The 13,504-nt window shown below is 40.5% G+C and overlaps 3 protein-coding genes and 1 pseudogene across 5 annotated transcripts in view; 2 read left to right on the top strand and 2 right to left on the bottom strand.

Moving 5' to 3' along the window:
- Positions 1-13,504, bottom strand: part of LOC146454419 (uncharacterized) — a 241,301-nt gene that overhangs the window by 29,852 nt on the left and 197,945 nt on the right. The gene's annotated exons all lie outside the window — the stretch shown is intronic.
- Positions 1-13,504, bottom strand: part of LOC146454426 (uncharacterized) — a 328,274-nt gene that overhangs the window by 274,987 nt on the left and 39,783 nt on the right. The gene's annotated exons all lie outside the window — the stretch shown is intronic.
- LOC146454428 (uncharacterized) overlaps positions 1-13,504 on the top strand; it is a 205,343-nt pseudogene that overhangs the window by 181,080 nt on the left and 10,759 nt on the right. The window contains exon 2 of the transcript XR_014859272.1: positions 9,716-9,807. The product of XR_014859272.1 is annotated as an uncharacterized LOC146454428 (transcript). The remainder of the gene's footprint in view (positions 1-9,715; positions 9,808-13,504) is intronic.
- On the top strand, positions 9,844-11,907 carry LOC146454429 (uncharacterized). The gene is made up of 2 exons (XM_085095557.1): positions 9,844-10,061; positions 11,389-11,907. Exons 1-2 carry the CDS (start codon positions 9,912-9,914, stop codon positions 11,899-11,901), a joined length of 663 nt encoding a protein of 220 aa, XP_084951683.1. The 5' UTR covers positions 9,844-9,911; the 3' UTR covers positions 11,902-11,907.

Genomic DNA, 13,504 nt, shown 5'->3' with positions numbered 1-13,504 from the left:
CCCCATCTGCTGATAGCGAAAGACTTACAAATATAGTATTATAGTAATGAAAATCGCTTAAAAAAAGAGTGCGCCAAGAAGTCGTTAATCGTTGACATCGAAATGAAGGTTGTGTGGCTCCTACAAGTCATATCTGTTCTCGTTTGTTGCACATCAAACGATAGAGGTCCTAGGACCATCTCTCCCTAAATACCTTTAAGCGGTTTAAGTGTATTATGAGGGAATACAAGGAGCGTCTGTGCGTTGATGCTTGTAACTACGCTACCCGTTGTCTGTTTCTTGGCACTGTACCGGAACTTAATGTTGGATGACCTCGCGTCTAGAAGGTGGATTCTCTCTTACTGCCTCGCACATCGTTTTTCTAATGTCACTAGACTGCAATTTAATGGGCTTCAAGAATTCTGTTACTCTCCTTAGCTGGTCGATAGTCTTGTTATACCAGATACCTGTTGACTGGCCCTAAATGTTTGTTGTTAGGTCATTATCTTTGATGCCGCATACGGTTTCTACGCAGGCTCCCTTCACATGGTCATACTTCAGTATGGCCCGAGGCCTCCCTGCACGCCATTCAAATGTTTTCTTGTTACATTGTTCTGCCACTCTATAACACCCCAAGCTGTGATGCCGTCTCGAACCGAGCCATCCCATGCAAAGATGGTATTAGCCTCCTTCAACACCAGGTGGTGTGACACTTAAGCGCTGTTTTTGGCTTTGCCTTGTTCTCACTAAGTTTGTAACCCGTTGACACAACCAGTAAGGGTTTGTCATTAAATGTTATCAGGGATCGACGTCATGGCATCCACCGATACCACATCCTTCATTAAGTCCCCGAAATGTTTGCTCGTGCTCTCAGTCGCTCTTTTTTACGTTGAACCTTGCTTAGTCGTCCCCTGGTTTCTCGTTTTCTTTCTTTCTCTCACTTCTTTCCACGTTTTACTTAAATTCCCTTTGTATTCTGTTGTCCTAAAAAACCCATTTATCCAAAAGGCAGTTGGCCATAGAAATTCCTGCCAAACAAACGAAAGCAGCGGCACAGGCTTGACATACTTAGGTGTGCCATTCGCATTGGTTAATTGTCCTGTGGTGCTGCGTACGGACGGACGGATGCACCGTGACGTCGTACCCAAAACCCAGATTTCGGGCATCGATGAGATACTATATTTTGTTACCTATGGTGCTCTGCGCGCGCGCCAGAGCTGCGCTATATACGTGTATAATGAAAGCAAGGGTTCGAGCCTGCGCGACCTTAAACTGGTAAACAGCAGAGGCAGCATTTGCATGAATCACAAATTTAAGATATTTAATCACCGTCCTCTCCAAACTGAATGCGGTTTAGGAATGCCAATATTCAAAATTATCAACCATGAACCTGTACTGGTACGAAAAAAGAACTAAGCTACGAGCCGCAGACGAGTAGCGTGAATGATGTCCTCACTACTTTTTGACGTTCTCTGTGCGTTATCAGGGTACAACCCCACGGCAAAATGAAATGTCGGACGATTAGATTAAATCTATTTGTTTCATACAATAACCAAGATATTTCGTGGGCGAGCATCACGTTGACTGAACCGAGTCAAAAACTTCCAATCAAACTTTTAGACACTAAACACACGCAATTCTGATCCTCTAAATTAGAGTATAATCCAAAACAATTTCGCTAACAATATTCTCAAAACTAACCTTCATTAACAATAAGTGTATTATCGTTTGTCTCATGATGTAGTCACTTCGAGAAATAAATCGCGACGTTTCGACTGCTTAGTGCTAGTCTTCGTCAGGCGATGAGGTCGACTGATTACGCGGCACCATTTATATCACGATGATCGGCTGTGATTGGTACATTCCGATCCTCGCTGTTTCTAATGAAAGAGAGGAGCACCTCTGCCCGCTGTGAAGTGTGTCAGATAATCCGCTCCAGTGTCAGCTAGCCGTCGGTTGTAGTTTTTCGTTTATGTACAGTTTGAAGAAGAATTTACATCCGCGATTTCTCTTAATGGCCGAAAGCCAGGTAAAAAAGCTATTGAGACCTACCCTGTTATGTTTGGACGTCGAATAGCCGAATTGTTAGCCTGGCCCACAGAAACGCGCGTTCGCCATTACGTTGCCACCATGAGAGTAGGGAAGGCACAGTGGTTATAGACCATAAAATGACGTCATAAAATGTTCAAAACTCAAGTGGAACCACAAGCCGCAGGCAAGTGGTTTCACTGTCAAGTTTTGAACATTTTATGGTGCCATTTTATGGTCTATAAGAGTATAGACCGTAGAAACTGTCGTCGATTTCAATTTTTTTTGTTTTGTTTTTGTTTTTGTTTTTCAAAAAATCAAAAGGGATTTGCTGAAGCAAAGACATACAAAAATTACAGAGAGATTTAGGGCTTGACGTTTCGGAGTCATCTTGACTTCATTATCAAGAGAAAATCAATTTATGATCGCGGATTTTTAAATAGACTAGAGCTGAAAATTAACATACGATAACATGGAAAAAGTACAAGCAGAATTGGCTCTAATCTGACGACATTTTTATTGTCCATACTCTTATAGATAATAGCTACGAGTCAGCGCGCGGTAATTTTGACAGTTATTGTAAAAACTCGGTTTCAGGCGTCGCTGATAGCCCCCACCCTGATTTTAGCGTCATGCTAATGTAATGGAATCAAAAGCTCAGGGCGTTTAAAGGTTCTGATTAATCACAAAAGGTTGAAAATTCATAGAACTTAAGACCACAAAATACGTATTTCATTGACGGTATGAAAATCCGTTTTTGGGAACTCAATTTCACTTCCCTGTAATCCATTACCGCTAAATTTAGTTCGAAATATGTCGAGAATGCAGCGACTCTTGCACCTTGCGGATTAACGACCGGCTCTGCTCTAAAACAAAACTTGAAAGGAAACGTCGCTTGTGTGCAGATTTCCTTGGAGGAAAGAGACACGTTCGCAAATCCTACCCGGGGAAATCTTTAGACATCTTACAATAGTCTCTTAATAACTTGTATCGATCTGTCTGTTCGAACAATAACCACGATTTCAAATCCATAATGCCTAACAAGAGCTCATACAGTACTTTCCCCGTTAATCAGATTATCCCGTAGATGTTCATGAATATGAACGTGTTATTTTGCCGGATGGTGTGTCGTACTAATGTACGGATTTCCACAGCAAACTCATACTGATTTGGTTGAAAAACGAGAAGAAACATTCTATAGCATTTTCGCTGTTTGACTGACAATAAGATATAAATTAATTCAAATTAATTAAACAAAAAAATTGCCAAAGCTAGCATTTCTTAGAAGGTGACAATTAACCAATAAATTTAACAGTATCAACATCCTATTTCCTTTTTTTGACAAAAAAAAAAGCCCCGTCCGTATCCTCATTTTACAGAGTCCCGTAACAAACGTAGCAATCATCCTCAAGCAGGCTTGCTAGTTTTTAATCGTCTTATGTTAAATTTTTTGTGGCCTTACAGTAAGAACAAGCGGTAAAATTTAGAAAGATAAACTGGAATGCTAATTAAAATTACCCATTTTTTTTTTTAATTGATGGCATCAAAAATTAATATCGGTTTAAACAACTTAGGTAGCATATTTCATGGCTTATCATCTGCCCTTGCATTTCTTTTAAATTTCAAACCGAAGTCACTAGCGACCACAAGCTTGATGACCGCGACCAATCAGGCCTATGGAATGTATTGATATTGTGTACGGGGCAATATGCAGACCACTCTTTTTGGTCACTCTATGTTTGGGTCTTCCATATACCGGTAAACTGTGGCTTGTCACCTGCGATCATGTCGATCGCAAGCTGTGACCCGTAGCCGTTTCCCTGCTGCTTATATTTGACGGTTATGCTCTTCGGCGAAAACAATAACATTGCATGTTTTGAGCATGGTAATTTTTCTGATATCATAGCATAATGCCAGATTTTAATTTGTTAGCTTATATCTCTCACTCATTACCCTTATAAGGTATATTACTCAATATGCTCGCGAAGAAAACGAACCGAACGGTTAAATTCCAGTTCAAACTTTGGCATTCATAAACAAATCATGTAATGAATTCTTGAAGAAAGTGTGAATAGTTGACAATTCAACACTCCTCTCCTGCCATAGCCTGCGAATTCAGTTGTATTTTCGGCTGTCAGAAATACGTCTGCGTTCACAGGCTACTCCTGCCAAGTAGAACCGAGGAGAATTTCTGAAGAATTTGGCTGATATCAACTGCGAATTTAACAAAGAATTTAAGGCTGGATGCACGGAAAGAGTTGCAACAAATGCGTATATACCTTTTAACGGCTAGACAGTTTAAAAGCTCATTTTTTCAAAATCTACTTTATGTATCACGTTCAAATTTTCAGGGAATTTTAAGATTGTCGAGGTCTATCAACTTCAAAAGGCCAGTTCTTATAAAAACAGATGTATCCCAGCGGAAAACCTAGGTGCATTTTGGCAGCCGATATATTTTAACTTTGATTGGTATTAGGGCGGTTTGTACGAAAGAGTCTGCTCGATTTGACAAGAAAGCTGGTGCTCTGCAACATATTTCCTGAATCAGGAATCGTTTCGCTTTAACTTGTGTCAAAATACAGAGAATATTCGTGTTTCAATACTGTCGGGCCGCAAAATTCGCCGACAGGTAGTAGCGTGCAACAGAGTCCTTATGGACTGCATTAAATTGCAGCTTATCAGCGCAAGCAAAATAATGTAAAACAAAGACTCTTCTGTTAAACTAAATGCTGTAATGAAACTCTCGTTTCCCTTTTTGTTACAAATTATTTACCGTCCAAATACTGGTCGCGTGTACACTGCAGGAAGGCTTATAAATTCCGTATCAAACCTAAGCAAAGATCTTTAAAATTGGTTTCGCAGCTCAATAAATTCCCACTGTTTTTTCTAGATGACAACTTCTTTTGACTTGTGTAAAAAGCAAAACAGAAAGACAAAACAAAAACACAAACAAAAAGAAAGAGCAATAGAGAATAAAAAACAAAAACCAACAACAACAACAATAACATGAAACAACTTGTAAATGAGACAACAAATGTTTAATACTAAAGCTTTCAAATAGTTTCGTCAATAGTGAGTTAACACTGACGTTTACAAATATCAGTTGCTACTACATTTTAAACTAGATTTTAGTTTATTAATTGAGAATTGATTCACACCTAGTTACTGAAATGAGGCTACACGCGAGAATATACTTTAGGAAAGATAAACACAATATTTCTCAGCAAGCAGCACTAGCCTCTGAAGTTTTGTTTTACAGACAAAGGAGAAATTATACTTACAGCGCGTACAGCTCTTTATTGTTATCAAAAACTCCCTTGGGCAGTTCCTTCAGCTGGTTGTTATTCAAGAACCTACCAACAAGAAAATGTGGATTGTCCACGTTCTTAATAGGTTTACAAGATATCCACACACTTTATTTGCTAAACCTTTTAAAAATGCGACCGAGTCAGTTTATGGAATGAGTAAATCGACAATATAGGAGTTACTTCCGACTACTTCCTTTTTACTTAAAACAAAAGAGACAGTAAGTATGCATAATTTATCACAGACTGAAACACTTATAAATGACAGGGTTTGTTTTAATGATTGTTTTTCTCAGGAATATGTGAACTATGTGGAATTTCCAAGTCCCTTGTATGGGGAAAAATTTTCCACTTCACGATATCACGAGGAAAGCAGGTCGCTACATTTCTAGTCATCCGTAATTATAAGTGCGGATATGCCTTCATTCAAATTCCCGCGTTACAGAATCAAAGGCCATTACAGCGGACGACCAATAACGAGACGGATTACTGTTACACTGTACTGTATACCCTTATAATTGAAAACAGTAGATAGAATTCAAGTAAAAATGTTGCAATAGAGGTGGACTTTCCGCTGCGATACAGTAATTCTTTCTATCAAAAAAAATCAATTTTGTTTGTTTGTCTGTTTGTTCAAATTTGTTTAACGAGGGTGACACTTAACAGTCTGTTGCGACTGACAAACCTGTGTCCCTCATTCCAGATTGAATTAGAATTTCCATATGATGTCGAGTCAAGGAATCAAACCCGGGCCACATTGGTGGAGGCGTGTACTCTCACCACTGCGCCATCCCTGCTCCCCCAAACCTAGCAACGAATCTCTCGCTTCTCACGTGACCGATTCCCCTCTATCCTCCCCCGTTCTAGAGCCTAACACGCGGGCTATTCGTAACATTACACAATTTTACCAGATGTTAAATTTTACAAAGAACTTACGCCAGCTGGATGGAAAGAGTTGCCACAAAGGCGTACATACTTTTTAAAATCTATACACATTAAAAGGTCAATTGCTTAAAAACCTAATTTATGTACAACGTTCGAATTTTGAGGAGATTCTAAGATTCCCGTGGTCTTTCAACTTAAGACCGGTTCACATGATACCGAGTGTATCCCAGCGTAATATCGTACGTGTATTTTGACAGACGATATATTTTAACTTTCAATGGTATTACGGAGGTTTGTACGAAAGTGTCCGCTCGATTTGACAAGAAAGCTAGTGCTCTGCAGCATATTACCTGAATCAGAAATCGTTTGGCTCTAACTTTTGTGTCAAAATACAGAGAATTTTCGTGTTCCAATACTGTCGGGCCACAAAATTCAGGGACAGATAGTAGCGAGCAACCCAGTACTTATGGACTGCATTAAATTGCAGCTTATCAGCAAAATAATGTAAACAAAGATTCTTCTGTTAACCTAAATGCTGTGATGGAACTCTCGTTTCTCCTTTTGTTACAAATTTGTTACAAAATACTGTTCCCGTGTACCCTGACGGAAGGCTTATAAATTACGTATCAAACTTAAGCAAAGATCTTTAAAATTGCTTTCGCAGCTCAATAAATCCCCACTGTTTTTTTCTAGATGACAACTTCTTTTGACTTGTGTAAAAAGCAAAACAGAAAGACAAAACAAAAACACAAACAAAAAGAAAGAGCAATAGAGAATAAAACACAAAAACCAACAACAACAACAACAACAACAACAACATGAAACAACTTGTAAATGAGGCAACAAATGTTTAATACTAAAGCTTTTAAATAGTTTCGTCAGTAGTGAGTTAACACTGACGTTTTCAAATATCAGTTGCTATTACATTTTAAGCTAGATTTAAGTTTATTAATTGAGAATTGATTCACCCCTAGTAACTGAATCAAGGCTACACGCGAGAATATACTTTAGGAAAGATAAACACAAGATTTCTCAGTAAGCAGCAATAGCCCCTGGAGTTTTGTTTTAGAGACAAAGAAGTAGTTATACTGACAGCTCCCACAGCTGTTTATTGTTATCAAAAACTCCCTTGGGCAGTTCCTTTAGCTGGTTATTAGTCAAGAGCCTACCAACAAAAAAATGCGGATTTTCCAAGTTCTTAGTAGGTTTACATGTTTATTGGCTACAACTTTTAAAAAATACGACCGCGTTAGTTTATGGATTGAGTGAATCGACAAAATAGTCGTTACTTCCTACTACTTCCTTGTTAACTTGCTTCCTTGAAAACAAAGAGACAGTAAGTATGCATAATTCATAAGTGGAGACACAGAAACACTCATCAATGGCGGGATTTGTTTCAATGATTGTTTTTTCTCAGGAATATGTGAAATATGTCAATATCTGAATATGTGAACATGAGGAATTTGCAATTCCCTTAGATCGGGGAAAAAACTTTCCACTTCAAGATATCACACGCAAAGGCCGCTACATTTCTAGTCATCGGTTATAAGTGCGAATATGCCGTCATTTAAATTCCTGCGTTACAGAATCAAAGACAATTAAATCGAGCGACAAATAAGGAACCAACAAGCTTACTGTTACACTTTTTACGCTCAAAAATTATAAACTGTAAATATAATTCAAGGAATAAAGGCTGCAATAGATCAGGGGTGGTGCTGCGATGCAGTGTTTCTTTTTATTTTTGCCTTGCCGGTCCTAGCATCAGATACCTCGCTTCCCACGTGACCGATTCCCTTCCACCCTCCCCTGTTCTAGAGCCTCACACGCAGGCTACATCTAGCGTTACAGGATTTCACCAGCTGTTAAATTTTACAATGAACTTACGCCAGCTGGATGGAAAGAGTTGCCAAAAAGGACGGACATACTTTGTAAAGGATAGACTGTCACAGTTTAAAAAGTCAATTTCTCAAAAATTTCTTCATGTATCACGTTCGAATTTTCAGAGAATTCTAAGACAACCGATTCTTAAGTTTTCAACTTTAAAGGCCAGTTCACATGAAACCAGATGTATCCGAGCGTAAATCGTACGCGTATTTTGACAGCCGATATATTTTAACTTGGATTGGTATTAGGGTAGTTTGTACGAAAGAGTCCGCTCGATTTGACAGGAAAGCTGGTGCTCTGCAAGATATTTCCTGAATCAGGACTTGTTTAGCTCTAACTCGTGTGTAAAAATACAGAGAATATTCGTGTTGATATTCTAGGAAACCACACAACACTTTTTTAAATTTGAAAACATGTTTCGACAGAAACTTCTGTCATCTTCAGTTTAAATTACAAAGCACAGAGTTGAATATATAGTGTAAAGCAAAATGCTAATTAACTATAAGCACAAAGGAAACATGACAATGTAAAATATTACAGAGAAAGTTTTAAATTAACGTGATAAAGTTGATGATTAAGTGTAGGTTTTTTCCCATTGAATATGAATGGGTTCTTTAATCTTAAGTTGAAAGGTGGTAGGAGCGTGATCTAGGATGCTGAAACAGTCAATAGAGCACGAAGTGCGGCAATGCTCAGAATTTTGTAAGTGTCTAAAAATGTGAGAGGTCCTGTCACTGAAAATGTGCTCACGTACGCGCGTGGAAAAATGCCAGGTGGTTTCGCCGACATAGCAGGCATTACAGCCCGCACACAAAAACTTGTAAACCACACCCGCACGGAGAGCACGAGGGACAGGATCCTTCACAGGAACCAATATCTGTTCTTTCTCTGATCACAAACACATTCCACAATTTAGCCACTTTGCAGGCATGGTGACATTGAGCTTCTGTACCGACTATTGTGAAAAACTGTTTCCAAAATTATTGAAACTGCTTTCAAAATTCATCTTATTTTGAAAACACTCATCGTTGTTTTGGGAATTTCCTTCTCATAAATTGTATTAAACGGTCCAGCAGATAATACCACTTTGACAACCATTGCCTGGTAAGAAATCACTCTTGGTTTGAGCATATTTCTTTGGTCAAAAACCATGCTGAAGCTCATGTTTGGTTTCCATCCTTCCTGTGGCCATCTCATTCGTATCATTCCCTAAGAGACATTAACAAGGTGGCATCCACTTGCTATTGCAAATTAAAATTACCTCCTTTCACTAATCTTAACAAGATGGCTGGGATTATATTACATTTTGACAAGATAAGAAGTGGGGGAGCAGGGATGGCACAGTGGTGAGAGCACTTGCCTCCCACCAATGTGAACCGGGTTCGATTCCCGGACTCGACGTCATGTGGGTTGAGTTTGTTGTTGGTTCTCGTCTTTCCTCCGAAGGTTTTTCTCCGGGTTCTCTGGTTTTCCTCCCTCCACAAAATCCAACATTTCCAAATTCCAATTCAATCTGGAATCCGAGGGCCACAGGTTTGTCAGTTGTCAGACTGCTAAGTGTCACCCTCATTAAACAAAGTTGATTTATGTCAAGGTTTAATTTTGCACTCTTTTTTTGACTGGTTTATCTTCAGAGTCTTCCAGTGCTGAGCATTCTGAAAGCAGTTCTGGTGTGCCTGATCACGAAACAAACTCTCCAAACATGGAATCACAAAAATCTGTAGAGGTTAGTGTTATTATTCTCAGCGGTCTCACCTCTCACGTATAAAAGGAGATGAGACAAAGTGAACAATGCCATTCTGTCGATCAAGCGAAAGAGCATAGTTCAAAATGGCGGACCCTGCTGTACAAGTCCCGGCACAGGAAAACCTTCCAGCAGCTCAAGCGGCCGCGGTTGTTCAACCACCACCACCGCCTCCGCCTCCACCAAACGCAGAAGAACCTCCTCAAAACGCCGCTGGAGAACAAGTCACTTTGGAGGTTTGTTCAATTTTTGTTTTACTCCAGTATCGTACACGTGTTCTTGCACTTCGTATTCCCGTGGCAGCTTTAAGTCTGTTTTCAGCTCAAGTCATGCCCTGCTTTAAACGTGTAGCTTTGTAGCTCTGCGGGCAATTTTCTCTTTACCCCCCAGTTTATTTTACGCCCTGCTTCTGAACGTGCGACCTTCGTTGCTTTGCGGGCATGTTTACAATTCATGTTGCGCCCTGGCTTGGCGGGCAATTTAAAATTCACTTCGCAATTATGTTGTGCCCTGCTGATAACGTGTACTTGGTTGCTTTGCGGGCAGTTTTAACTCTGTTTACAATTCATGTTCCGCCCTGCTTCAAACGTGTAACTTTTTAGCTTTGCGGGCCGTTTGAAACTGACTTCGTAATTATTGTTGCGCCCTGCTTCAAACGTGTAGCTTTTTACCTTTGCGGGCAATTTTAAATTGACTTCGTAATTATTGTTACGCCTTGCTTCAAACGTGTAGCTTTTTAGCTTTGCGGGCAATTTGAAATTGACTTCGTAATTATTGTTACGCCCTGCTTCAAACATGTAGCTTTTTAGCTTTGCGGGCAATTTGAAATTGACTTCGTAATTATTGTTACGCCCTGCTTCAAACGTGTAGTTTTTTAGCTTTGCGGGCAGTTTGAAATTGACTTCGTAATTATTGTTACGCCCTGCTGATAACATGTAGCTTTTAGCTTTGCGGGCAATTTGAAATTGACTTCGTAATTATTGTTACGCCCTGCTGATAATGTGTTTACAATTCATGTTGCGCCCTGCTTCAAAACGAGTAGCTTTTAGCTTTGCGGGCGGCTTCAGATTGACTTTCTAATTAATTTTTTGCCCTGCTTCAACACGTATAGTTTTGTAGTTTTGCGGGCTACTTGAAGTCGACTTACCACTTTCTGAATTTTATTTATATGCGCTATTTTTGCCGATTATGTGTACATTCTAATTCTCGGTTAGCTTCAAAAGCTTTTCAGTTTTGTTGACCTCAAAACATACTTCAGCAGAGAACTAGTTATTATCTTTGTGCGATCTTTGTCGATTATTCTCACTCTTCATTTTTTAATTGTCTTAATTTGCCATTTCTGAGTGCTTGTTTGCCACATTGTTCTACTTGAATTGTTTATTTTCGTATTGTTCTGTTAATTGTTATATTTGCACTCCGACTTTGTCGGAACAAAAGATTCCCTGCCGCTTTACCGGGTCTTATCACAATGCTTGTACTCATTTACGAATGTTTTTGTATCGCCGCTAAGCGGTATGAGATTACACTTCGCAATACATCTGTCTATTTCATTTTCTCATTCAGGCTTTGCAAGAAAGAATTAAATTTTTGGAAAATGCCCAAGGGACCTCCATTCAGGCTTTAAAGAATCGCATTACCCATTATGGTAGTCGCCGCCTGGAGGACTTCGACAAATACGAGGCCTTGCGCCTCGCGGAGGAGCTCGTCTCCGTAGCGAAGACAACTGGTGATGATAAGGCCGCCAGCTTTGACATCATAGCAGCCACCCTAAGAGAGAAAATACACGTGCCGAAAGAGCAGTTTAAAGCTTACTTTTTGGCTCTTCTCGCGGACAAGGAATTTACAAGAATCTTTGACACAATCTCCAAGGTCGACAAGTCGTTTAGACGTCCCTCGCCTTACTCGCGTCCTCAGGCCAGAGGCAGTCAGAGGTTCTCGTCACACCCTCGAGTGACCTGCTACAGATGTGGTACGCCCGGACACAAGTCTACGCAATGTTTTAAGCGGTCTCCGACGACCCGCTATTTTTCTTCAGGCGGTCCAGGTCACAACCAGCCTCGTCCGACATCTCAGTAGCAGAATCTGCCCGATCCTCATTTTGTATGCGTTTTAGTACTATTAAAGTCAAATGAACACTATTGCATCACAATGTTTGTTTATTCATATACATTATACCCACCCCCCCAGGGTTTTATTAACATATTATTACTTACATATTTTACGACTCGCTACGCTGTTCATAGATGTGGGAACCAATTATCTTTTCGATCGCACCCTTCCCCCCTCGGGTGGCATTCTCAAAGGGAAGCTCACTTTCCCTCTCGGATTACCGGGGCTGAGTTTGCCATTCCTTGGGCCCTAATTTATTTCCAAGTTCTTTTTTATTTTCCTTTTAGCTGTCAGACCCTTGCTTTCACGATTGGGAAAAGCATCCCGGTTTCAAGCCTAACACAGTTGGTATGAATAAGTTACAGTGGATAAGCATCGATGGTTCTGTTGTTTATGAGGCCCAAGGGATGGCAAACAATTCCCACATCTCTGATGAGGATATCGCCCTCGTGTTACAGGGAAATTCATTAGCGGATATGTCTCGCCTTGTTTTCCGCGATCCAGATCACTTCCTAGCAGGGGAACTCCATCGCCATGCACCACAATGGAATGCTTTATTAAATGATATGAACGATGAGCGCTTCTCTGAAGTCCGTGATTGGATTACTAACGGTGTAGACGTAACGAAGTTCTTTAGACCGTTTAAGGGTAGTTACAAGGGAAGGAATTACGAGTGTGGTAGTCCACCGCCTTGCGTTTTCCCCAACCACCTGTCGTGCAAACCTTTTGCCTCGTTTATTTCTGATACGCTCCTGGACCGTTTGCGTTCCGGTGCTATTTCTTTGTGGGGCAAAGTCGGAGAATGCACCCCACCCCACCTTATTATGCCCCTCACTGTCGAGCCTAGCAAGCCGCGTCTCTGCAACGACGATAGATTTCTTAATCTGTGGATCGAAGACCGTCCGTTTGCCTTGGATAGCGTCCAACACTTGCCTAAGTATGTCAATAAAGGATTTTACCAAACAGTGTGCGACGACAAGTCAGGATATGACCACATCAAACTTCACCCCAGCAGTCGAACTTACTTTGGCTTCCAGTGGGGAGGTTGGTATTTTGTGAGTGAATGTATTCCTTTTGGCTGGAAATCCTCGGCCTATATATATCATACGACTGGTCTAGTTGCGTCACACAGACTTCGTTCATGGAACATTCCCTCTTCGTTGTACATTGACGACCGCCATAATGGCCAACTGTCATTTCCAGGTGGCATTTTACCAGCCGCCTATCAAGCCCTCGCCTCAAGGGATGAAGTGAATTTTGCTCTGGCCGTCGCGGGTATTTTTCTCACGTGCTACATCTTAATTTCCCTCGGCTACTTTATCGGTCTGGCGAAGTCTCACCTTACCCCGAAAAAACAGGTGCCATACCTTGGTTTCGGTATCGATTCTGAACTACAGGCGTTTACCTTGTTACCCCATAAAAAAGAAAAGCTTCTTCGTCTCATCAAAGAAACGTTGGCTCGCGATAACCTGGACCTACTAACCTTGCAAAGGCTCAGCGGTAAATGCGTGTCCATGAGCTTGGCAGTTCCGGGCGCAAGGCTTTATGTTAATGAAATAAACCTAGCTGT

Source organism: Pavona decussata, unplaced genomic scaffold (genome assembly GCF_977016875.1).
Source record: "Pavona decussata unplaced genomic scaffold, jaPavDecu1.1 SCAFFOLD_302, whole genome shotgun sequence".
NCBI lineage: Eukaryota > Metazoa > Cnidaria > Anthozoa > Scleractinia > Agariciidae > Pavona > Pavona decussata.
The sequence above is the reverse complement of the archived record's forward strand: the minus strand, read 5'-3'. Positions and strand labels throughout refer to the sequence as shown.

Coding starts and splice junctions, on each gene's coding strand:
- LOC146454429 (XM_085095557.1), top strand. CDS start 9,912: ATGGCGGACCCTGCTGTACAAGTCCCGGCACAGGAAAACCTTCCAGCA. Junction 10,062..11,388: donor GAGAACAAGTCACTTTGGAG/GTTTGTTCAATT, acceptor TTTCTCATTCAG/GCTTTGCAAGAAAGAATTAA.